This window comes from Somniosus microcephalus, chromosome 2 (assembly GCF_052327205.1).
Source record: "Somniosus microcephalus isolate GS21.2 chromosome 2, FLI_Smic_1.0, whole genome shotgun sequence".
NCBI classification, from domain to species: Eukaryota; Metazoa; Chordata; class Chondrichthyes; order Squaliformes; family Somniosidae; genus Somniosus; species Somniosus microcephalus.
The window spans coordinates 152,784,461-152,810,959 of record NC_140988.1 but is presented as its reverse complement, the minus strand read 5'-3'; the positions used below and the strand labels follow the sequence as shown (position 1 = coordinate 152,810,959).

At 49.5% G+C, this 26,499-nt stretch overlaps 1 protein-coding gene across 7 annotated transcripts in view; it reads right to left on the bottom strand.

The window, feature by feature from the left end:
• Positions 1–26,499, bottom strand: part of arhgap24 (Rho GTPase activating protein 24) — a 730,398-nt gene that overhangs the window by 27,985 nt on the left and 675,914 nt on the right. For all 7 annotated transcript variants that reach the window (XM_085963615.1, XM_085963657.1, XM_085963627.1 and 4 more), the window contains 3 exons: positions 25,669–25,801; positions 13,602–13,675; positions 11,671–11,792 (listed from right to left, as the gene is read on the bottom strand). In XM_085963615.1, coding sequence (XP_085819741.1) covers positions 11,671–11,792; positions 13,602–13,675; positions 25,669–25,801 — 329 coding nt within the window. The remainder of the gene's footprint in view (positions 1–11,670; positions 11,793–13,601; positions 13,676–25,668; positions 25,802–26,499) is intronic.

Genomic DNA, 26,499 nt, shown 5'->3' with positions numbered 1-26,499 from the left:
ATTAAACAAAAATTCCCCCCCTCTCGTTACCTCTTCCCATTACACGCCATTCCTTAGCTGTGAAGAGGGGCATTTGTTCTGTTTTTAGGTCTCTCCGAGTGCCATTCCTGAGCCGACACCTAGGAAGTGGTGAACGGTTGTTTTTCGAACTGGAGGAAGCTACACAGTGGTGTTCCCCAGGAGTTGGTACGAGGACCACTGCTTTTCTTGATATATATTAATGACTTGGACTTGGGTGTACAGAGCACAATTTCAAAATTTGCAGATGACACAAAACTTGGAAGTATAGTGAACAGCGAGGAGGATAGTGATACACTTCAAGAGGACATAGACAGGCTGGTGAAATGGGCAGACACATGGCAGATGAAATTTAACGCAGAAAAGTGCAAAGTGGTACATTTTGGTAGGAAGAACGAGGAGTGGTAATATAAACTAAAGGGTACAATCCTAAAGGGGGTGCATGAACAGAGAGACCTGAGGGTATAGGTGCACAAATCATTGAAGGTGGCAGGGCAGGTTGAGAAAGCAGTTAAATATGCATACGGGATCCTGGGCTTCATAACGTCATAGAGTACGAAAGCAAGGAAGTTATAATGAACCTTTATAAAGCACTGGTTTGGCCTCAACTGGAGTATTGTGTCCAATTCTGGGCACCGCACATAAGGAAGGATGTGAAGGCCTTAGAGAGGGTGCAGAAGAGATTTACAAAAATGGTTCAAGGGATGAGGGACTTCAGTTACATGGATAGACTGGAGAAGCTGGGGTTGTTCTCCTTAGAGCAGAGAAGGTTGAGAGGAGATTTGATAGAGATGTTCAAAATCATGAGGGGTCTGGACAGGGTAGATAGAGAGAAACTGTTCCCATTGGCGGAAGGGTCGAGAACCTGAGGACACAGATTTAAGGTGATTGGCAGAAGAACCAAAGGCAACATGAGGGAAATATTTTTTATGCAGCTACTGGTTAGGCTCTGGAATGCAGTGCCTGAGAGGGTGGTGGAGGCAGATTCAATCGTGGCTTTCAAAAAGGAACTAGATAAGGACCTGAAGGGAAAAAAATTGCAGGGCTACAGGGGACGGGCGGGGGAGTGGGACTAGCTTATGTGCTCTTGCAGAGAGCTGGCACGGGCTCGAGAGGCCGAATGGCCTCCTTCTGTGCTGTAACCATTCTATGATTCTATGATTCTTTAAGTGTCTGGGAGGACACCAGGCCGACTTGCTGGTCTATTTTTGGGAGGCTTTATCAGACCATTTTCCAATTCAACAATTTATCTGCGGTTCCCATAAACAGACATTATTCCCCACAATCTGAAGCTGTACCATGTCTATAATCTGCCCTTAGCAGAGGTGAGCACCAAAAGGATGAGAATTTACCCTTCTTACTGGAAATAATATTGTCATGTGCTACACTACTGAACACCCTCTGAATTGGTAGAGTTTTTACCAACTAAAACAACGAATACAGTTATCTCCAACTAAATGTTGTTGGAAAGCACCAACATTGAGCAAATACTAAAAGCACAAGCCCACTACAAGCCCACTGACTCCCACAGCTACCTGGACTACACTTCCTCCCACCCCGCTTCCTGTAAGGACTCTATTCCATTCTCCCAGTTTCTCCGTCTCCGTCGCATCTGCTCTGACGATGCCACCTTCCACACCAGTGCTTCCGACATGTCTTCCTTTTTCCGCAACTGAGGATTCCCCTCTACTATGGTTGACACAGCCCTCGACCGTGTCCGTTCTATCTCCCACACTTCTGCCCTCACCCCTGCCCCTCCCTCCCGGAACCACGATAGGGTTCCCCTTGTCCTCACCTTTCACCCCACCAGCCTCCACATTCAACGAATCATCCTCCGCCATTTCCGCCACCTCCAAAGTGATCCCACCACCAAACACATCTTCCCCTCCTCTCCCCTTTCAGCATTCCGTAGGGACCGCTCTCTCCGAGACACCCTAGTCCACTCCTCTATCACGCCCAGCACCCCTTCCCCTTCGCCCGGCACCTTCCCGTGCAAGCGCAGGAGATGCAACACCTGCCTTTATACCTCCCCCTTCCCACTGTCCAGGGCCCCAAACACCCCTTCCAGGTGAAACAGCGATTTACTTGTACTTCTTGCAATCTAGTATACTGTATTCGCTGCTCATGATGTGGTCTCCTCTACATTGGGGAGACCAAACGCAGATTGGGTGACCGCTCTGCGGAACACCTCCGTTCAGTCCGTAAGGGGGACCCCGAGCTTCCGGTCGCCTGTCATTTTAGTTCACTGCCCCATTCCCACTCAGACCTCACTGTACTCGGGCTCTTGCATTGTTCCACGGAAGCTCAACGTAAACTCGAGGAACAGCACCTCATCTTCCAATTAGGCACTTTACAGCCTTCCAGACTCAACATCGAGTTCAACAATTTCAGATCATAACCTCGGCCCCCATTACATTTTTGCTTATATTTTATCCACATCTTTGTTTTGGCCCTTTTCCTCCCCCTTTTTTTTTCTCTCTCCCACGTGGTAGCTGTCTCTCATTCTGCCAGAACATTTCACACCTAATCTAGAGCCGTCTTTTGTCTCCACTAGTCCTATCACCATCTCGTCTCGTTTTGAATACCTCTTAATGTCTCTTCACTTCTTTTGTTCTCTCCCAGCCCTGCCTTTCGATCTATTTCATTTCCTTTCCAGTTTTGAAAAAGGGTTAGACCCGAAACGTCGACTCTATTTTCTCTCCACGGATGTTGCCTGGCCTGCTGAGTTTTTCCAGCATTTTCTGTTGTTATTTCGGATTTCCAGCTATCGTACTAAAAGCACAATCTATCTGAATATACGTAAAATACGTGCATTGTGACAATGACTTCTGAAGCATAATTAAAAAAATTCTGATGGTTTACGAAACGAAGTCCTGGGTCCTGGTATTAAAATTCAGTATGTGTCCTTGTCGAGCGCTATTTTCGGTGTCTACATAGAGAGGTTGATTTTTGTTGTAGCATTAATTGGGCGAGTGGTGGGCAGGAATCTGTTCTGCCTGTTCAACAGTCGGTGGGGGCCCCCTGCCATTTTGGTGGCCAAGCCTAATTTAAATGCAATTGGCGATCTGCCCGCACTCACTGCATTCCTTAAAGGCAGCACGCCAATTTGGAGGGTGGTGAATCCAGCAGGGTGGCGGTTATTTAAAGGCAGCCTGCACTTCCTTAAAGGGGAGGGGTATTTCTCAATGGTGGCTAGCAGACGGCAATTTTCTGCAGCATGACTTCAACCAGACCTCCCTGATTTTCTGATGCTGCAGTGGAGGTGCACATAGAGCAAGTCAGCAGGAGGAAGGAGGTCCTCTTCATGTCTGTTGTGCAAAGATGCCCAGACAAATTCCTCAGCAGCAATGGAGAGAGGTGGCAGAGCAAATAAATGCCATAAGCATTCATCCCAGGATGTGGCTGCAGTGCCAGACAACATTTAATGACCTCACCACGACGCCAAGTTATGAAACCTATTCACATCTCTCTTACTCTCTGCATAGCCCTACATGACTCTACTTTAACCCAGCGTATCAATCCTTCTCTACCTTGCTTCCCATACCTATCCTCCAATCAGAACGTGACATTTCTCTGCAATTACTTCTGTTTACATTCATACCCTCAAAACCGGCTACTGCCCCCACAACTACTTCCCATTGCTGGTCACACCTGCTGCTTCTTCCTCTCATCACGCACACTATATTAAGCTTCCTCAGACATCCTGAAAACCCTTCAACAGTACCAATAAGCCCAACAGCAGGGACAGTCATGCAATAGGAATGGAACATGTTTCTTTCTCTCAGGATGACAGCATATCAGGGCCCTCATGACCTCTTCAATCAATGCTCATCCTGGTGCTAGAAAGCCAGCTGGCCAGAATGTCCCAGCAGCCACAAGTTACTGCAGTCTACAGATGGGCCTTCCCAGACCCAAGCTCCTAGAGGTCACCAGACACAAGCTTCTCTAGAGCCCTTGGCTGAGCCATGGAAGCCATGAACCTCCCATGTAGTGGTCATTGGAGAAGCAACTTGTAGAGCACTGGAGTAGATGTGACAGCCCTCAGGACAGGCACCAGGGGGATAATTAATGTGTAGACATTTGTATAATGCATGAAAATTATATCCATTTCTAAAATCTTTATGGGCGGGGTGTGTTTCTGTAGTAGCTGGTGATGCAGCAATGTTAGTTGCATGAATATCAGTGTTGGTCTTTGAGCAGATGCAGTTTATTTCAGGGTGTAAGCACTGGGAGGAATATTAGACCTGACTGTTAATGCAGGGGAGCAGGTATTGTTCAGATGAAGTGCACTTCAATGAGTTGCTGTCGAAGAGCTCTGGCTGCAGGCTGGTGTTGTAGCCCTCCTGCTTCCTCACCATCCTGTACAACATCAGTGTCCTTTCACTTATCATGTTGAAGGTTCTTGTCCAATGGTGGCTTCATGTGTTGTCCCTGTTGCAGAGCAAAGTTATGCAGCATACAGGAAACCACCATCATACGGGACCCAGTTTGTGGGCTGTACTGCAAGAAGCCTGTCCAGGCAAGGGAGTTGTTGGTTGAGGACTCCAATGGTCTCCTTGATGAGGACTCTAGATTAGCCATGCATCTGATTGTAGCATACTTCCGACTGTTGAGTGCAGATTTCTGAGGGGTCATGAGCCAAATGTGCAGAGATTAGCTTTTGTCAACCAGCCTCCCATTTGCTTTACAGGGGAAAAGAGTGGGAAGATGGAGGATTGCCCCCATTTAAAAGCACGTGACATTTTCCAGGAAAGGAGGCACAGGCACAGACTGCTGGTCATCACACACCAGTTGCACATTGATGGCGAGGAAGCCCTCGCAATTCATGAAGGCCCTGAAGGAGCCTGCAGGTTGATGTGGGTGCAGTCAATAACACCCTGAACTGGGGGAAGCCTGCAATCTGAGCAAATTCCAGATCCCTATCCTGCTGCTTCTGGATGTTTAGAGGGAAAGTAATGAAAGTGCTTGCACTAGCAAACATGGCATCAGTTACCTTGAACTGCAGATTAGTTGATGTTGTTGAGATACCGCGGCAAACGTGGGAGTCGAGAAACAGAACAGCTTTTTATTTCAGCCTCATGGCAAAACAGGAACTGGAAGAGCCCGCGCCTGACTTAAATACTCCCCAGACAGGAAGTGCTCCCGGCAGCCTGTCCCTGTGGGAAACAAGTTGCTGGAGGAAAGGGCCCCCGGTTGGGGGCGTCTGCTTAAACTGTCCGTACCGCCGTGAGCGGATTGTGTCCAGTGGTGGCGTGTCGCCACAGAGCTCCCCCCAGAATCCGCTTAGGAGTGGACGAGTCGTGATGGTGGTCTGATGGTTCTGCCGCAGCGGCTCTGCGTGATCGCCGGTCTAGTTGGCGGGGCCTGGCGGTTCGCCGCTGGCTGTGCTGGCTTGCTGGCGGGACGGCCTCTAGTTGGAGGCCGGGCCACGGGGACCTGTTCCCCTGGTTCTGTGTGTGCTGGTTTGAGCCGGTCGATGGAGACTGTCTCGACCCTGTCGCCGAGTCGCAGCTTGAAGACCTTGTCCCCGGTTTGTAGTACTTCGTACGGTCCATCGTACGGGGGTCGCAGGGGTCCGTGGTGCGCGTCGTGTCGCACGAAGACGAAGCGCGCCTGCTGTAAATTTGGCGGAACGTGAGGTGCAAGTTCGCCGTGTCGGTTGACCGGAAGTGGGGCGAACTGCTGAGCGGAAGAGAAAAAGTTGAGCTGTTGCTGGTCGGCCGACCAAGGCGTGGTAGCCTCCGGAAGGAATTCGCCTGGGACGCGCAGCGGTTGTCCGTAGACTAACTCCGCTGCCAAGGACTGGAGGTCTTCTTTGACCGCGGTGCGTAGGCCTAGTAGTACCCACGGTAGGCGGTCAGTCCAGGTACTGTCCTGCAGGCCGGCGCGGAGTGAGGCCTTGAGTGACCGGTGGAAGTGTTCACAAAGCCCGTTGGCCTGCGGGTGGTACGCCGTGGTTCGGTGGAGCGTCACACCGAGGTTGCGTGCTGTGGCCGTCCAGAGTTCGGAGGTGAACTGGGCGCCTCTGTCGGAGGTTATGTCGGCCGGTACGCCGAACCTCACTACCCAGGTGTTAATGAACGCCCTGGCGATGTCGGCTGTGGTGGTGGAGGTCAGCGGCACTGCCTCAGGCCAGCGTGTGTAGCGGTCGACCATCGTGAGGAGATAAGTCTGGCCTTGCGATGGCGGCAGGGGCCCGACGATGTCGACGTGTACGTGGTCGAAGCGGCGGCTGGGTACCTCGAAGGGTATGCTGTTGTACCTTAGCCCGTTGGCAGGCGATGCAGGAGGTGGCCCAAGTCCGAACATCTCTGCTGAGGCCGCGCCAGACGAAACGCTGGGAGAGGAGTTTGACGGACGCGCGGGAACCCGGGTGGGAGAGCCCATGGAGCGCGTCGAAGACGCGGCGGCGCCAGGTTTCAGGGACGACCGGCCTGGGTTGGCTGAGTGTGATGTCGCAAGTAACTGCCGTGGCTTCGGGCCCGTGCGCGACCTTGGCTAGGCGTAGCCCTGGCAGGCTGGTAGCCGCCGAGAAGAGGTCTGGATCCGTGAGCTGGGCCGCTGCTAGTTGCGCGTAGTCGACCGCGAGGTGATTCGCGCAGATGGCGGGACGGGAAAGGCAGTCGGCGACAACGTTGTCTCTACCGGAGACATGCTGGATGTCCGTGGTAAACTCGGACACGGCCGCGAGCTGGCGTTGCTGCCGAGCGGACCAGGGTTCGGTGTGCTTGGCCATCGCGTATGTGAGTGGCTTGTGGTCCACGTACGCGGTGAAGGGGCAGCCTTCCAGGAGGAACCTGAAATGGCGGACCGCCAGGTGGAGCGCGAGAAGCTCGCGGTCGAAAGTGGAGTATTTGACCTCCGGGGGGCGCAGTTGGCGGCTGTAGAAGGCAAGTGGCTGCCACGCGCCATTAACCCACTGCTCGAACACGGCCCCGACCGCGTGGTCGGAGGCGTCGGTGGTGAGCGCGACCCGGGCGTCGGCCCTTGGGTGCGCGAGCAGAGTGGCGTCGGCGAGCGCGTTTTTGGTGGCATCGAAGGCGGCTGACGTGTCAGTGGTCCAGGCTACGGCCATCTTGCCGGATTTACCTCAGAGGGAGTCGTATAGGGGCTTCATGAGGGCTGCGGCTCTGGGGATGAACTTGTTGTAGAAGTTCACCATCCCAAGGAACTCCTGGAGGCCCTTGATGGTTGTGGGGCGGGGGAACTGCTGGACGGCCTGCACCTTGTTGGGCAGGGGGACTGCCCCAGCAGGGGTGATGTGGTGACCGAGAAAATCGATCTTGGTTAGGCCGAATTGGCACTTCGCCGGGCTGAGGATGAGCCCGTGTTGGGCTAGGCGCCCGAACAGGACGCGAAGGTGTTCGAGGTGTTCCTGTTTGGAGGAGCTGGCCACGAGAATGTCATCTAGATAGACGAATAGGAAGTTCAGGTCCCGCAGGACCGAGTCCATAAGGCGCTGGAAAGCCTGGGCTGCATTCTTGAGGCCGAAGGGCATCCTCAGGAACTCGAACAGGCCGAATGGGGTGATGACGGCCATTTTGGGGATGTCCGCGGGGTGTACGGGGACTTGGTGGTAACCGCGCACCAGGTCGACTTTGGAAAAGACGGTTCGTCCGGCCAGTCGGGCCGAGAAGTCCTGGAGGTGAGGCACCGGGTATCGGTCGGGGGTGGTGGCGTCGTTAAGGCGGCGGTAGTCCCCACAAGGGCGCCAGCCTCCGCCGGGCTTAGGGGCGATGTGGAGGGGCGAGGCCCAGGGGCTGCTGGAGCGGCGGATGATGCCGAGTTGTTCCATGGTGGTGAACTCGGCCCGCGCAATTTCCAGCTTGGCCGGGTTGAGCCTGCGGGCGTGGGCAGAAACTGGAGGGCCGGTGGTGGGGATATAGTGCTCCACCCCGTGTTTGGCGGCTTTGGCCGAAAAGGTCAGGTTGGTGAGGGCGGGAAACTCAGCTAGGAGTGCCGAGTAGTCGTCCACGGCCCTGGCGAGGCAGTAGGTCGTCAGGTCGGCCGAACGGTCCGGGGTAAAGGCGCCGGGGATGGTGGCCATACTGTTGGCGTCGACGAGGCGGTGCCTCGGAATGTCGACAAGGAGGCCGTGGGCGCGTAGGAAGTCGGCGCCGATGAGTGGGCAGAGGACCTCGGCGGTGAGGAACTCCCAGCGGTAGCGGCGGCCCGCGAGGTCGAGCGTGACCATGCGGGTGCCATATGTGCGGATGTCCGAGCCATTGGCGGCGGCCAGCGTGATACCTCGTGTGCCGCATTGGATTTCGAGGGCGGAGGCGGGGGTGATGCTGTGCTGGGCCCGTGTCGCACAGAAATCGGCGGTTGGTTCTGTCGTCAGTGACGTACAGTAGAGGCCCCTTTTGCCCCACGGCCATCGCGGGGGCCGGTGCGGGGGGGGAATTGAAGGTACACGGTGGCGTGCAGCGTTGGGCCTTAGTGCCAAAATGGGTGTGGTAGTAACAGTGGCCCGGAGTGGTAGGGCGGGCGGGCCTGGTGGGCCGGGGAGACCGTGTGGTCGTTGCCGCGAGGTCGGGCGTGACGTCGCGCGCGGACTGTGCAGAGAGCAGCCGGTCGGCCTTTTCTGCTATGTCATTTAGGTCCGTGGAGCCGGACTCCACAATGAGTAGGCGGATGCTGGCGGGAAGCTGCCGAATGAAAAGCGTGCGAAAGAGGGCGCCGGGGGGCTTGTCGTCCGCGAGGGACAGCATGTGGGAAAGCAGGTCTGATGGTGAAGCGTCACCGAGACCGGGGAGGTCAAGGAGTTGGCAGTGGCGCTGGTAAGAGGACGTTTGAAATTTTTTAAGGAGCGCAGCCTTCAGATGTTCGTACTTGCCAGTCTGTGGTGGGTCCTGCAGCGCTGCCCAAACTTTGGGGACGGTAGCGTACGTGAGCGAGGAGATGAGGTAGTCGTACTTCGTGGTGTCGCCTGTGATGCCTTTCTGCCGGAATCTGGACTCGGCTTGAACGAACCAGGCTTCGGCCAAGTTTTCCCAAAAGTCTGGTAATTTAACCGTGACTGCGTTTGTATCCGCCATGCTAGCTTAGGATTCGTCCTGAGCGTCGGGGTCACCAGTGTTGAGATACCGCGGCAAACGTGGGAGTCGAGACCAGAGCTAGTAAAACAGAACAGCTTTTTATTTCAGCCTCATGGCAAAACATGAACTGGAAGAGCCCGCGCCTGACTTAAATACTCCCCAGACAGGAAGTGCTCCCGGCAGCCTGTCCCTGTGGGAAACAAGTTGCTGGAGGAAAGGGCCCCCGGTTGGGGGCGTCTGCTTAAACTGTCCGTACCGCCGTGAGCGGATTGTGTCCAGTGGTGGCGTGTCGCCACAATGTAACTGATATCCCCTGTGGCAGCCTGGAAGGAGCCGAAAGCTAAGAAGTTGAGGGCTGCAGCGACCTTGCTTGCAACAGGCATTACTGAGCTAACTGTGGCATTTGGTTGCAAATCATTTCACAGGAGGCGACATAGGTCTGTGACCGCTGCTCCAGAGAAGTGCAGCCTCATTATGCGCAGGTTTGTTGTCCTCTGTTGGGAGGATAAGAATTCCTGCAAGCACGCCTCCGTCTGTTTTCTCTTTCTGATGCTGCAATTCTGTTTTCTCCTTCATCTTGCTGCTGTTGCTCCTTCTCCTCTAGCCAGGATGGAGTTCAGAATATTCTACAGCCACTATAAGCACTTTGAATTTGTCTAAGTAGCAAAAAACCCACAATATAATATAAGCAAAATGTTTCCCAAAATCTTCCAGCACTTTATCTGACATCAGCTGATGATCCCTTTAAATATAATTGGAAATGACCCCCTTCCGACTTGTACTGGACAGCGTTGTGGGCAATATCAGGAACTAGTGGTAGCAGAGATGAAATTGATGTTGGGGTCTTGGCAATTCATTAGACCCCGCCTGTTTCCGGTGAGAGCACTGGATGTCTTAATCGAGGTCCACCCAAAAGTTGTGACAGGCAGGCAACCAGCGCCAAGTTGGTGGTTCTGTGCCCCACAATTTCGGTCCTGCTACCGCCCCACTTTCAGCACAGCAGCGAGATGAAAGTTCCCATTATTGTGTTCCAACATATTACTACATACAATACGTTATGCAACCTAGTGTGGATTCACAACTTTCTTCAGCTCCTGTCACGGTTGACAGCTGAGCCTTTTCTTTCTCCTGCTCCATGCAAAGCCACTTTGGGTGACATGGAGCAAAAGGCAATGGATCTCCATGATCTTGGAGATCTTCATTGGATTCTATTGCAACACTCCCCCCTCCCATGATCTATCAAGTCATTGGAACCTTTGCTTCAATATCCTGATAGTCTGACCCACCATGGTCCAGGTGGGTGGTTTGGCCTCATTTCAAAGTCTCTTCAGGTCTTTCTTGGGCTATCTCAAGAGGATCATGAGCCACGGCTGAGGAGGCTAACCTTGGCTCCCAAGCACTGATCCATGCAGTCTTCCTGGCCCTTCAAATAATGGTGACATCATTGATTTTCATCAACTTAAGGACACATGATAACCACCAGAGTAGGATATATTAATGTACATGATTCTGTACAAATGGTCACAGACCAGCTGCACATTAATGGAGTGGTGCCCTTCTGTTCATGAATGGGTGGGATTGGAGGTGGAAAGTGTAGGCATAACCTGCCATATGGGTAAATGTGCAATTATCTAATTTTGCTCACTGTGTCTATTGACACCACTGTGTCAGCCAATGAGTTGGAGGTGGGGCAGGACTTATGCCAGGATTCACACCAAACAGTCTATTTTACAAGAAACAAAGTCTATTTACTCAGCAAACAACATACAGAGTTTATTTAAACGGTGCACTACAGCAAACAGAACTCATAACCGAAACAACAGCAAAGACTCCCGATAAAAAATCAGGGTTATTTCACCAGCAAAATGCAGTGAGTGGAGCAAAGTTACATACAAATTATATGTGTAAAATTAATCCCAGTCACTTACAGCAAGTGTGGTCTCCAGGCGTGATTGACAGGGGAATCACCCAATCATCTCCATTCTAGCTGGGGATCATGGTGTCACTATATGCAGCCCATTTTGCTGGCTGGTTTCCATGAGGAAATAAATGACGAGATTGCCCTTGCAAACAAGGCATTTGTCACCTGTTTGAAGCCTCAGTGCACTGCTTGTTGTGACATTTCGCAGCTATCCTCTGCTATTGCTTGAGAGAAAGCAAAGATATAAATGTTCCAAGCATGGGGGGCTTTGACAGCTAATGGCAGAGGCATCCCTGAGCTGGAACTGGTCTGTGTCTGAAGGTCTGGGTCCAGGAGACTGCATAGTTCTGTTACTCCCTTCCTCATAGCCTATTAAGGTAAATCTCCTCTGGCCTGTCAAGGTAGGTGCGCCTTGGTCTATACACACAACTCTTTGGGTAAGGGAGGATGCAGCGTGACTTTCTAACTATAAATGTCACTCCCTCTAAAGCCTCCACAGATCCTTCTCCAGAACAACATATAATGGTAGACCCAGTTGGAGAGCCATGGTTGGAATTATGAATGGCCACATTACAATACAGTTGTAACCACCCGAAGATGGAAAATAAGGACAAGCTTGAAAATACATGCAGATACAGTAAGCCATAAAAAAAATTAGCAAAACAAATCCAAAGTGCAGATTTCAAAAATTACCTTCCATAATAGTAACAGGATCTTCAACCTTTGGACGCAGTATATTTGGACCAAACACCGTGCCCAGATTCTGAACGCTCATTTTATTTACATCTGAGTGAGACTGGACCTCATCCAAGAACCTGTGAAAGAATAATTAATCAATCAGGATTTAGAAAGAGTACTGAATTGGTGTTAGCTACTTCCTGCTGCCTGTCACATGCACTGTGGCATAACAGAAAGTTTCTCTGGCATGTGAAAAGTGCCGTATGTGCCAATGGTGCAGCACTGCTTTGTATTCTCTACTTACATGAAGTGGGCCATCAACATTGTCAAATGCATGGGATCAGTTTCCGCTTCAGGACTAAGCATTACCTTCAACCTAAGCATTACCTTCAACCTAAGCATTATTTTCAACCTAAGCATTACCTTCAGCCTCAGGACTAAGCATTACCTTCAACCTAAGCTGAAAAGATATTGCCAGTTAGCAGGGGTTCCAACCTTTCATTGCTAAATATCCCTTTGGGGTTGAATTTCCGCTAAGGTTCTCCTGCTCGTCCACTGTAACTTCAGCGGAAACCCCAGAGAAATGGCGTTAACAGTCTTGGCGCCATTTCCCTGGGGTTTCTCTGGATTTTCCACCAAAGTGTGAGAACTTCCATGGAAAATCAGCTGTTTGCTATTTCATTGAACAGTGTCGATAATAAGTGACCTCCTGTGAATTTCTAATGCTGAATAAAGGTAGTCTTGTGCATCAGAGTGGATAAGGCACATTGAATGATGTCATTTAGTAGATATGATGATTGTGTTGTTGGAGTCGCTAGAAATCAACAGGCTCTAAGACTTTTGTTGCAGCAAAGGCAAAGCGCGTGTTACTTTATTCACTCTCCATGAGGACTGAGAGTCTCAGCCTCGTTGCAGGGCTATGACATCATCACGCTACCGACGCATGACGTCATCACGCTACCGACGCTCTTAAAGGGACTCTGCCCCGATAACCCAACCCAGTACGTACATATAACAACATTGGCTATACATAGTGAATTGTGTTATTGTCCCTATGTGGTCTCCGCCACAGTGTAATGTTTATGGTACTGGACTAGCAAACCACTGTCATAAATACAAATCCCGTTATGACAAGTTATGAAATTGAATTCAATAAATCTAGTAATTTGCAAGCTGGCACCAAGAAAAAAATGATCACGAAAGCTGCCAGACTGTAATAAAAACCCAACTGGTTCACTAATGTCCTTCAGGGAAGGGAATCTGCTACTCCTGGTCTGGCCTACAGAGGAGTCTACGCCACTGTGGTTGGCTCTTAATCCTCTGAAGTGCCTAATAAGCCACTCAGTTATAAAAATGATTACTATGAGGCAGAAGTTCAAAAAGAACATCCACCACCACCTCCTTCAAGAGAATTAGGGCTTACCAACATTGACCAGATCCTGAGAATATTAAAAAATTCTCCTGCACTGGCAAAGCTGTACCTACTTTTAGTAGTGACACTCTATTTCACTCCAAAACTTGGAGCACCATTGTTCATGCTCAGGTATGTACACATCTTGCATGTGCAGTACTGCTCTGAATTTCAGGGAAACCTTAGCACTCAGTCTGTGTGGCCAGTTACGCCCTGTCACTTGGGCTGGCAGTCATGCAGGTTACTAGACACTTAAATCTATTTAACCACATGAATTTGCGAGCTCAAGTAAACCTGGATTTATGTGTTAAAGAGATAAAACAGTTTTGCCATGTGATGTGTCCATTTCTAGGCTACTATGTGGATTGCAGCTGTCATACTGACTCTGGCATGACATTGCTGTACCATCAGACCTCTGACTTAAGTGTGCTAATTTTGGATTCAGTGGCTTAATAGTACATATTTGGCACTGTGTCAGAAAGAATGGGCACTGAGCAATACTGCAATCCTTCCACATCAACCCCCAAGAGTTTACCTGCAGATGTACTTTAGCAAGTTGAAGTTGACTGGAGGGAGGGTCTTCATTTGTTTAATTAGTTCTTTCATCCCCTGAAAGAAATGAAGAAAAGCTATGAGAAAACCACTCAAAGTGCTCTCTGAAGCTATAACTTGTTGGATTTGGTATCCAGCATTAAACTTGTGCTTTCAGAACTTGGATAAGTACACCTATTATAAATCAATTTTACAAACATGGCAGCAATAGGACCTGCACTTCAGTTCTTCTCATGAATTCCATTTAGACACGTCGTTGACGTCACATGCCTTCTGTTTTATCATTTGTAGCATGACTTGTTTTTGTACATTCAGAGCATAGTAAAAGACTATGGCCCAGAATTTGCGGTCCACGGCGAAGCAAAGGTGTTCACCACTGGCCCCGAAGAAAGTTGTCCGCAAAGATTGCGCGATCTATGTGACGAGAAATTTGCCTTTTTTGATGCGGAAGTGATTTCAGTGCAATATAATGGGGAATCCCTAGCATGCTCTGCTGTGACGTCAGCAAGTTGTCTAAGCAGCCAATCACATTGCAGAATTTTCACAGACAGTGAAGCAGGAAATGAGAACCTGCTTTTATCCTGAGTTTTAAAAAATGTTACAGAGAGCTAAACAAAGATTGGGGCTCTCATATGGGGATAAGGTAAACCTGAAATAAATACAGTATGAACAAACTTTAAAAATATATAATTTTCTTCCTTTTCTTAAAAATTGTAGTTTTATCATAATGGGCAAATTTGACACTTCACAAAATTAAAATTTGTTTTTCAGGGACATGTTTATTTAGCCAACAAGGCCTGATTGCATGATCCCACCACCAAACACATCTTCCCCTCCCCGACCCTCCCCTTTCAGCAGTCCGAAGGGACCATTCCCTCTGCGACACCCCTGGTCCATTCCTCAATCACCCCAACACCCCCTCCCCTCATCATGCCACTTTCCCATGCAAGTGCAGAAGATGCAACACCTGCCCTTTTACCTCCTCCCTTCCCACTGTCCAGGGCCCCAAACACTCCTTTCAGGTGAAACAGCGATTTACTTGTACTTCTTTCAATTTAGTATACTGTATTCGCTGCTCATGATGCGGTCTGCTCTACATTGGGGAAACCAAACGCAGATTGGGTGATTGCTTTGCAGAACACCTCTGTTCAGTCTACAAACATGACCCCGAACTTCTGGTCGCCTGTCACTTTAATTCTCCGCTCCCACTCTGACCTCTCTGTCCTCGGCCTCCTACACTGTTCCAATGAAGCTCAACGTAAGCTCGAGGAGCAGCACCTCATATTTTGATTAGGCACTTTACAGCCTTCTGGACTCAACACTGAGTTCAAAAATTCCAGATCATAACCTCTGCCCCCATTTATTCAGACGGCAGCTGTTGATGATTCTTCTATTCCCATTTACACCTCTTATAGGCCCATCTATTGTTTCTTTACTTCTCCCATTACCATCTCCTTTGCCTTGCACCATCATCCCTTTTGTCATTTAATCACTCCTGCCTTCCACCCTATCACAGACCTTCCCTTTTGTTCTTTCCTCCCCTCCCACTTTCTCTGCCTCTGTACTTGCTTAAAACCTGTTATGTCTCTAACTTTTTCCAATTCTGACAAAAGGTAATCAACCTGAAACGTTGGGGTCGATTTTGTCGAACCTGTCGGGAAGAAGGCGGGACTTCCCCTTTCGGGATTCTGACCCGCCTACTTCGACGTCCGGCCAATCCGCGCGATTTTCCCTTGATTGACCTTTTTGAGCCCGCCCAGTGGGCTCAGCAGGCCAATTAAGGGCCACCCGGCAACAGGTGACGTCACAGACTGCAATTTCATCTGTCAAGATTTCTGACAGATAAAATATCAGTGTTTTACAGCTGTTTGAAGCTGTCAAACACTGACAGTCTGATTTCTAAGATGAGTCCTTCTGCGCAGAGTCATTTAGAATTCTCAGCAGCACTAAAAGCTGCAGGCTGTCACTTTTGACAGATCGCAGCCGTTCAGCTTTCAGTTCCGGCTGAGTGCTGCGCTCCCGACGGCTACAGGAAGAAAGGCTGTTAAGGTAAGTAAAAGTTCTTTACACACTTTAGACACACCAAACACACTCATGCACCCATCACTCACCTGAGCGCCGACATCGCGACCCCTCCAACTCATTCAACCCGACGACCCACTGCTCTAACCTGGCATGGTTTGGAGCCGTCGGTAAACCCACACGAAACCCCTCAAAATGGGGATTAGGCTAAAAACTGCCTATTAACTACCTGTTAACAGGCAGTTAATTAGCACTAATCCCTTCCCGCCTGGTTTCGGTGGGTCCCAGTGCGGGGCAGGTACCCACCGCCCCTGAAACTTACGTGGGGTGGGGTTTTGGGCGGGATGGTGTCGGGACCCCCAAAGTCGGGATTTCCCCCCCCCCACATGCCTGAAACCCCGTCTGACGGCTCCCCAAAAATCTAGCCCCTTAACTGTGTTTCTCTCTCCACAGATGCTGCCTGACCTGCTGAGTATTTCCAGTAATTTTTGTTTTTATTTCAGATTTCCAGCATCCACAGTATTCTGCTTTTGTTGTAGTTTGTATATAGTTTGTGGAAGGAACGGTCTTGATGGACCAAGTAGTATTTTCATGTTCTGTAGTTTCTTACGTTCTTACAATGGTGGCAGACAATGAGCAGGATCTGACGACTGAGAGGCTGAGAACATTTAGATATATTCAGAGGGATATGAAACTTATTGTCTAAGTTTAATTGAACACTTTTTGAAGTCATGACTCATTCTATCATGAAAATACTTTAAATGAAATAAATTTGAAATCATACGATATTAGATGTGTGCCAAGATATTCAAATATTTCTGTATGTATGGGGCTTTTAAAAAAATAAGTATTTTCTGTAATGCACGCCTGATAGCATTACTAGCTTACTTTAAGATCCAGTCATAAAACCCGGGCAGCGTCTGGGGCAGCACCACTTCTCAATAGCACTGCTGAGGAGACTTTGGTGGTGTGAATAGCTAGATAGATGGTAGCTATGTGACTGCATGGATCAATAGATCTGCAAATTTATATATCATTATATTATTTATTTATCTATATATAAAAGCGGTACTTCTATCTGTCTGTCTGTCCGGCTATACACTCTCAAGTTATAGAGCGTACCTACACGTGCGTTACATCAAAAGAAAGCTTTCGATTCCGGAACGGTCATAAGCATATTTACTTTTTGGTCGGACAAAAATTGTTCGCACATTATACAAAAAACCTTCAAAATTCCACTCATTAGCATTGACTGACGTCAAGGTCGACCAATCCTGTGCCGTCATGATTGACCAATCCTACAGTTCAGTCACCTGATGGTTGACCAATCGGTGTGTGTGTGGGCGGGACTAATCGTTTTCATCTCAGGGATCTGTCAACCATTATACAGCAGCCAGGGCAGCTCAAACCTTTGGTAATCCAGGTCAGTTTCTTTTTAAAAAAAAATAAGATTTACCAAAAATGTTTTATAAGTACTTTAACTTTCATCTTTGAAGGTATTAAAAGCTAGAAATGTTTAGGTTAAAAAACAGTGCAAAACAGGCCTAGGCTTCTCCAACTGCCGACAGCCCAAATCCAGTCCCAGGCTCCCGGCCCACACATCCACCAGGCCCAAAAAAGCCCTGGAAACTGCCGACAACCCAAATCCAGTCTCAGGCTCCCGGCCCACACATCCACCAGCCCCAAAATTGCCCTCCATATATATAAAAAATGGTTGGTCTGTCTGTCTTTCTGTCTGTTTGTCTTTCTGTCTGTCCGGCTATACAATCAAAAGTTATAGAGCGTACCTACACATATGTTATATCAAAAGAAAGCTTATCATTAGGGGACTCTAATAGGCATATTTACTTTTTGGTCAGACAAAAATTGTTCGGACAGTATACAAAAAAGTTTCAAAAAACGGCAACATTCCACTCATTAGCGTTGAGTGACGTGATGGTTGACCAATCGTACAGCGGATTAACCTGATGGTTGACCAATCGGTGCATCATGGGGGGCGTTTCATTGCGTGTGTGGGCGGGCCTAATCCTTCTGAGCTGAGGTGAGTTGCCACCATCTTGATTCCTAACTATTGATTTCTTTTTCCCACTTTCTGCGTGTAAATATAGATTTCCAGCAAAAAAAAGTTGCTTTTAAAAGAAAAAAAAATCCTTTTGCAAAGGGGACTCGGGCTTCCCCCCCCTCGGCGGTGGATGAGCTGCCTGCAGGCCTCAGGCCTCGAACTCTCCTCGCCAGCCACGCCCGAGCTGGGCACCGCCCGTCCCACCCCGCGATCGTCGCCATCTTGGTAAAGGCTGGCGGCGCGGGACTGAGCCGAGCGTAGCCATCGCCGCCATCTTAGTAAAGGCTGGCGGGGCGGGAGTCAGCGCACGTGTCAACGTCGGCCCGGAGCGCGACCTGAGCTAAGGTGAGTCCGGCCGGGCCTCATGCGCTAGGCTGCGCACCGGCTGGCCCTGAGGCGCTGATCCACACACGGAGGCTTCGGCTCACCGCGTCTGGGCAGAGAGAGAGGTGGAGGGAGGGACAGAGAGGAAATCAGAGAGAGACAGGGGGAGGGAGAGGAGAGGGGGGAGGGAGAGGAGAGGGGGAGGTAGAGGAGAGGGGAGGGAGGGGAGCGGATAGGGGGGAGGGAGGGGAGTGGAGGGAGGGGAGAGGAGAGGGGGCAGGGAGGGGAGAGGAGAGGGGGGAGGGAGGGGAGTGGAGAGGGGGAGGGAGGGGAGAGGGGGCAGGGAGGGGAGAGGAGAGGGGGGGCAGGGAGAGGAGAGGGGGGGAGGGAGGGGAGGGAGAGGGGGGAGGGAGGAGAGGGGGGAGGGAGGGGAGAGGGGAGGGGGGGAGGGAGAGGAGAGGGGGGAGGGAGGGGAGAGGGGGGAGGGAGGGGAGAGCTGGAGGGAGGGGAGAGGAGGGGGGAGGGGAGAGGAGGGGGGAGGGGAGAGGAGGGGGGGAGGGAGAGGAGGGAGAGGAGGGGGGAGGGAGAGGAGGGGGAGGGAGAGGAGAGGGGGAGGGAGAGGAGGGAGGAGGGAGAGGAGAGGGGGGAGGGAGAGAGAGGAGAGGAGGGAGGGGGGGGAGGGAGGGAGGGGAGAGGAGAGGAGGGAGGGGAGGGGAGAGGGAGGGAGGGGAGAGGAGGGGGGAGGGAGGGGAGAGGAGGGGGGAGGAGGGAGGAGGGAGGGGAGAGGAGGGAGGGAGAGGAGGGGAGGGAGAGGGAGGGGAGAGGAGAGGAGGGGAGGGAGGGGGAGGGAGAGGAGAGGGGGGAGGGAGGGGAGAGGGGAGGGAGGGGAGCAGAGAGGGGGGAGGGAAGGGAGAGGAGAGGGGGAGGGAGGGGAGAGGAGAGGGGGGGAGGGAGGGGAGAGGAGAGGGGGGGAGGGAGGGGAGAGGAGAGGGGGGGAGGGAGGGGAGAGGGAGGGGAGAGGAGAGGGGGGGAGGGAGGGGAGAGGAGAGGAGGGGAGGGAGGGGAGAGGAGGGAGGGAGGGAGGGAAGGGGGGAGGGTGGGGAGAGGAGGGGAGGGGAGAGGAGGGGAGGGGGGAGGGGAGAGGAGCGGAGGGGGGAGGGGAGAGGAGAGGAGGGGGGGAGGGAGAGGAGAGGAAGGGGGAGGGAGAGGAGAGGAGGGGGAGGGAGAGGAGGAGAGGAGGGGGAGGGAGAGGAGGGGGGAGGGGGGAGAGGGAGAGGAGGGGGGAGAGGGAGAGGAGGGAGGAGGGGGGAGAGGGAGTGGAGGGGAGAGGGAGTGGAGGGGGGAGGGAGTGGAGGGGGGAGGGAGTGGAGGGGGGGAGAGGAGAGGAGGGGGGAGGGAGAGGAGGGGGAGGGAGAGGTGGGGGAGGGAGAGGAGAAGGGGGGAGGGAGAGGGGGGAGAGGAGAGGAGGGGGAGGGAGGGAGAGGAGAGGGGGAGAGAGGGAGAGGAGAGGAGAGGGGGAGGGAGGGTGAGGAGAGGGGCAGGGAGAGGAGAGGGGGAGGGAGAGGAGAGGGTGAGGGAGAGGAGAGGGGGAGGGAGAGGAGAGGGCGAGGGAGAGGAGAGGGGGAGGGAGAGGAGAGGGGGAGGGAGAGGAGAGGGGAGGGAGAGGAGAGGGGGAGGGAGAGGAGGGGGGTGAGGAGAGGGGCAGGGAGGGAGAGGGGAGGGGAGGGAGGGAGAGAGAGTAAAGCAGGGAGAGACAGGGGCAGGGAGAGAGAGAGAGAGAGGTTGAGGAAGGGAAAGAGTGAGGGGGTGGGACAGGGAGGGAGAGCTCACCTTCTTCCTTTCTTCCTTCCTTCGCAGGGGTCGATCGGGCCAGGCCTGAGGCGCTCCTTCCCCCCCTCTCTCTCCAGGCTAATCCCGAACTAAATCCACCAGTCTCTCTCTCTCTCTTGCCCCCCGTCTCTCTCTTCTCCCCCCAGTCTCTCTCTTCTCCCCCCAGTTTCTCTCTCTCGCTCTTCCAACAACAACATGCCCTCAAACAACCCTCCGCACCGCCGGGTACTCCAGCTAGTTATATACATACATACATGTGGAAAATAATGTAATAATATTTAATAAACATAGAAGAGTATGGAAATCCAGTCAGACAATCAACGCTTGAGAGTGAAAGCAAGGTTACCGTTTCAAGTGACTATTGATCTGAATCCTTTGTGCTGAAGATGTCATACTAGAAATGTTTACATTTTTACATTTCAGATGCTGACTGACCTGCAGCATTTTCTGTTTATATTTAACATTTATAGCACTTGCAGCATTTTTACATCTGTAGATCAGTGTTGTCCAATAGAAATCACTGACTAGCCACAGGTATGATTACGGCGACACTGTTTTAACCAAATACACTATTTTTATCTGGAAAATGTATTAGACACAATACAGGTAAATATACTTCACATGTGTATATTTATTTAGCAAAAATCTACTACCATTCAGTACAAAACTTTGCAATCTTTCTCTTTCACCAAAGTTTGGAATTCTGCCAGGTATCTGTATGACGCAGCACATCTTAGTGCAGCATATAGCGAGGGTAATACAGTAATCATGGGGGACTTTAATCTACAACTAGACTGGGCAAACCAAATTTGCAGTAATAGTGTGGAGAACAAATTCATGGATTGTATACAAGTTAGTTTTCTAGATCAGTATGTTGGGGAACCAACTAGGGAACAGGCTATTTTAGATCTAGTATTCCACAATGAGAAAGGGTTAATTAATAACCTTGTAGTAAAGGGGCCTTTAGGGAAGAGTGACCATAATATGATAGAATTTTACATTGAGTTTGAAAGTGATTTAGTAAATCCGAAACTAGGGTCTTCAATCTAAACAAAGCAAACTATGTAGGTATTAGGGGCGAGTTGGCTAAGGTAGATTGGGAAACTACATTAAAAGGTATGACAATAGACAAGCAATGGCTAGCATTTAAAGAATTAATACATAATTTAAATAATTATACATTCATTTAAGGCACAAAAGCCCCATAGGAAAAGTGGTTCAACTGTGGCTAACACGAGAAGTTAAAGTTAGTATTAGATCAAAGGAAGAGGCTTATAATGTTGCCAGAAAGAATAGTGAGCCTGAGGATTGGGAGGATTTTAGAAGTCAGCAAAGGAGGACCAAGAAATTGATGAGGAAAGAGAAGAAAGAATGTGAGTAAATTAGCAAGTGACATAAAAACAGATTGTAAACGTTTCTATAGGGATGTAAATAGGAAGAGATTAATGAAAGTAAATATGGACCCATTAAAGGCAGAGACAGGAGAAATTATAATGGGCAATAAGGAAATGGCAGAGATATTAAACAAATACTTTTGGCTCAATTTTCCAAGCCCTGAGGAGGCGGGTTTGGAGGCGGGAGTGGTGGGAAAATTTGCAGAATCGGGGGGCAGGAACTCATCTCGCCCCCCAACCCGCCTCCGTGCCAATGTCCCAGGAGGCGGGGACCCGACCTGTGCTGAGAGCCGCCACCCCGAGGCGGGAAGGGGATTAATGCCAATTAACTGCCTGTTAACAGGTAGTTAACAGGCAGTTTTTTGCCTAATCCCTGTTTTTAGCCCTGAAGTGTGGGCTTCCCGATGGCTCTGAACCACGCCAAGTTAGCGAGGCGGACCGTGGGTCTGCAGGGGTTGGAGGGGTCGAGATGTCCATTGTGCAGGTGAGTGATGGGTGCATGTGTGCAGAGGTAAATGTGTGAGGTTAATGTAAAGTGTTTTAATAAGTTTTACTTACCTTTACTTTCTCCTGCAGGCTTCCTTCCTTTAGTTCTCGGGACTCCCTCAGCTCACCGGCACAGAAAGCAGAATGGCCGCTGAACTGTCAAAAGCTGCAGCCTCTGCTTTCTGGTCTGGAGAGATCTCTAACTGAGTCTGAGTAGAAGGACTTAAGTTAGAAGACAGATTGTCAGTGTTGGACAGCTTCACAGGGCTGTCAAACGCTGATTTTTGATCTGTCAAAAGCTCTTGACAGATGAAATGTCAATCGTTGACGTCACCAGTAACCAGGTGTCCCTTAATTGGCCTGCTGAGCCCGCTGGGCAATCAAGGGAAAATAGTGTGGGTTGGCCACATGTCGATGGAGGCGGGACTACAACCCAAAAAGTGGGAGTCCCGCCTCCAAAAGCTCCCCATTGACAAAATCCAGCCCTTTGTATCTGTCTTCACGGTAGAAGACACAAAAAGCATTCTGGAAATAATGGGGAACCAAGGGTCTGGAGAGAATGAGGAACTTAAAGAAATCAGTATAAGTAAAGACATAGGGCAGGATTTTCATTGAGCCGTGGAGGCGGGATTGGAGGCTTGTGGGGAGTTAAAATCCCCAAATCGGAGGGGGCATGAACCCATCCTGCCCCCAACCTGCCTCCATGCCAGTTTCAAAGGAGGCGGGTACCTGACCCGACCTGGGACCCGCCTCCCTGAGGCGGGAAGGGGATTAGTGTCAATTAACTGCCTGTTAACAGGTAGTTAACAGGCAGTTTTTAGTCTAATCCCTATTTTCATAGCTGAAGTGTGGGATTCCCGACAGCTCCAAACCACGCCAAGTTAGCGAGGCGGGCCGTCGGGCTGATGGGCTTGGAGTGGTCAAGATGTCCGGTGTTCAGGTGAGTGATGGGTGCATGAGTGCAGAAGTAAGTGTGTTTGGTGTGTTTAAAGTGTTTAAAGAAGTTTTACTTACCTTTACAGCCTTCCTTCCTTCAGGTCTCGGGAGTCCCTCATCTCACCGGCACAGAAAGCAGAATGGCCGCGATCTGTCAAAAATTGCAGCATTCAGCTTTCTGTTCCGGGGAGATCTCTAAATCATCCTGAGAGGAAGGAATTAACTTAGAGTACAGATTGTCAGTGTTTGACAGCTTCAAACAGCTGTGAAACACTGATATTTCATCTGTCAAAAGGTCTTGACAGATGAAATATCAATCTGTGACATCACCTGTTGCCAGGTGACCCTTAATTGGCCTGCTGAGCCCGCTGGGCGGGCTCATCATGGTCAATCAAGTCAAAATCGTGAGGGTTGGCTAGAACTCGATGGAGGCGGGACTACAACCCCGAAAGTTGTAGTCCCGCCTCCTACCCGCCTCCACAATGAAAATGCAGCCCATAGTACTGGAGAAATTAATGGGACTAAGTGGTGACAAATCCCCTAGACCTGACGACCTGCATCCTAGGGTTTTAAAAGAGGTAGCTGCAGAGATAGTGGATGCACTGGTATTAATCTTCCAGAATTCCCTAGATTCTAGAACAGTCCCCAAGGATTGGAAGGTAGCAAACATAACCCCGCTATTTAAGAAAGGAGGAAGAGAAAAAATGGGGAACTATAGGCCAGTTAGTCTGACATCAGTAGTAGGCAAAATGCTAGAATCTATTATTAGGGACTTGGTAACAGGGTACTTAGAAAGTCGTAATATGATTAGGCAGGGTCAACATAGTTTATTATGGTTATGTTTATGTTAATGTATTACAAGCCAAATGAATGTTGAATGTTTAAATGTCTTAATCTAAATGTACACTCTCGGGAGCCGCAAGCCTACATTTCGTTGTACTGCACTTGTGCACTAACAATGACAATAAAGTTGATTATGATTATGATTATGATTATGATGGTTTTATGAAAGGGAAATCATGTTTGACAAATCTGTTAGAGTTTTTTGAAGATGTAACTAATAGGATGGATAAGGGGGAACCAGTGGAGGTAGTGTACTTGGATTTTCAAAAAGCATTCAATAAGGTGCCACAGAAGAGGTTATTATACAAAATTAGGACTCATGGTATTGGGGTAATATATTAGCATGGATTGAGGATTGGTTAATGGACAGAAAATAGAGAGTAGGAGTAAATGGGACTTTTTCGGGTTGGTAGGCTGTAACTAGTAGGCTACCGCAAGGATCAGTGCTTGGGCCTCAGCTATTTACAATCTATATTAATGACTTAGATGAAGGGACTGAGTGCAATATATCCAAGTTTGCTGATGATTCAAGTTAGGTGGGAAACTAAGCTGCGAGGAGGATGCAAAGAGGCTGCCGAGAGATTTAGACAGGTTGACTGAGTGGGCAAGAACATGGCAAATGGAATACAATGTGGGGAAGTGTGACGTTATCCACTTTGGTAGGAAAAACAGAATATTTTTTGAATGGTGAGATACTAGGAAATGTTTGCACTCAGAGGGACCTGGGTGTCCTTGTACATGAATCACAGAAAGTTAACTTGCAGGTACAACAAGCAATTAGGAAAAAAAATGGTATGTTAGTTTTTGTTACAAAGAGATTAGAGTATAAGAGTAAAGAAGTCTTACTACAATTATACAGGGCATTGGTGAGGCCACACCTGGAGCACTGTGTACAGTTCTGGTCTCCTTACCTAAGGAAAGACATACTTGCCTTAGAGGGAGTGCAGCGAAGGTTCACTAGGCTGGTTCCTGGGATGAGGGGATTGCTCTATGAGGAGAGATTGAGTAGACTAGGCCTATATTCCTTAGAGTTTAGAAGAATGAGAGGTGATCTAATTGAAACATATAAAATTCTTAAGGGGCTTGACAGGGTTAATGCTGAGAAAATGTTTCCCCTGGCTGGGGAATCTAGAACATGGGGTCACAGTCTCTGAATAAGGGATCGGCCATTTAAGACTGAGAGGAGGAGGAATTTCTTCACTCAAAGGGTTGTGAATCTTTGGAATTCTCTACCCCAGAGAGCTCAGTCATTGAGTATATGCAAGACAGAGGTCAATAAATTTTTGGGAACGAAGGGAATTAAGGGATATGGGGATAGTGCAGGAAGGTGGAGTTGAGGTAGAAGATCAGCCATGATCTTGTTGAATGGCGGAGCAGGCTTGAAGGGCCAAATGGCCTACTCCAGCTCCTATTTCTTATGTTCTTATGTTTTAGGCTTCTGTCAGCAGTTGCGAGCGGTACTTTAACTTCCTCAGAGTAATTCTGAGAATGCTGATTCACACAGCAAGGCGTGCCAGACCCGTCCCTGCTCACCACCCAGAATGCAATTGGATGCTGCTTGGCCTTTGCCATGATGTGCCCTGTTGTAGCTGCTTGTTATTGACTGGGTTTGCTTTCTTCTGCTGGCTTGGAGGGGTTTTTCTGATTGGTCATGTTGGCCACAATGACAGCTCCCCTCTCCATACAATGATGCTGGTGTTTCCATAGTGCTGAAGTCCGTTATGACTGTGCTACACATTATTTTAGCAGATAACCAATAATCAGTAACCAAGGAAGTAAAGCACACACAACAATTAAAAAACACGCACACACTCTGCATTTCATCTTACCATTTTATCAACAAACACACAGAAAGGCTAAGGTGCACATGCACACACCATGCGAATATGAGTATTGAGATCACATGCCCAATGACGGTGTCTATTACTCATTTTTTATTTACTAATCAAAAATGCAATTATCCACTTCTGGATTCCCAATTAGCCACATGTTGCCAGTGATTAATTTATTGGACAACACTGCTGTAGATAAACATACAGTTATATCGGCATAGAGCGAGAGTGAGAGCAGTCCAAAGAGAAGCTTAAATTAATTTTAATGTAAACACAGTCTCAGGTTTATTAAATTTCAGACAGTTGAGGTAAAATTCTTACACTCTCTTGTTCTTTGGTGAAGAGTTTGGCACATGAGAGGAACTCATCATATTTGGCGTAGGGGACGACGGGCTCTGGCAGCTCCCGCAGATACAGCTTGAGTAACGAGGCCACGGTGTGCACATCTGTATTACTAAAAGCAAAGTAAATGAAAGCAGTCATTGCAAAGCAGTCTAATATACCAATTCTGCCACTTGTAAAAGCAGGTTAATTTTAAATGTAACTAACCCTGACCACGGAATCAGAATCAAAAGATTTATTTCCACGGGTTGTGTGCTTTGGGTAAACTGGGTAAACCCAAGCACAGGCTGCTGACAGGGAACCCTGCCAGTACATGGTAAAAAAAAACTATGAGCGCACTGCCTGCGATTGTCCAATATGTGCTGGCAGTAGCCGAACTTCTCTACCACTGGGGCACACTCGGAAAATTACTCCCTAGGTGTTGTTTCTATTTTTAACTGAGTCCCACGACTAGCCGAAGCCACCATGCTCCCAATTACATTAAGTCACTCATGCCACTTTCTGCGTTGACTAGATTAAATCTATTGAACAAATAGCAACAAAAAAATCCCAGCCGATTTTTAAAAAAAAGAGCTGTTGTTCTACAATTTCCAACCATCTGGTACATACATGAATCTGGGGACTGAATGACGATGGTCTAGCCCTAGTATGTCCATTAGTTCAGTAATTCGTTTATAGGTCTGTCAATGCCATGTAATCCTAGGCTCTTTGGAATTTTTTAACAGATAGCCAGATGCAGATAATTAAATTGCATTTAAACAATGCTTTGCCATTGCATCTGTTAATTAGATCATTAAACAAGAAAAACAA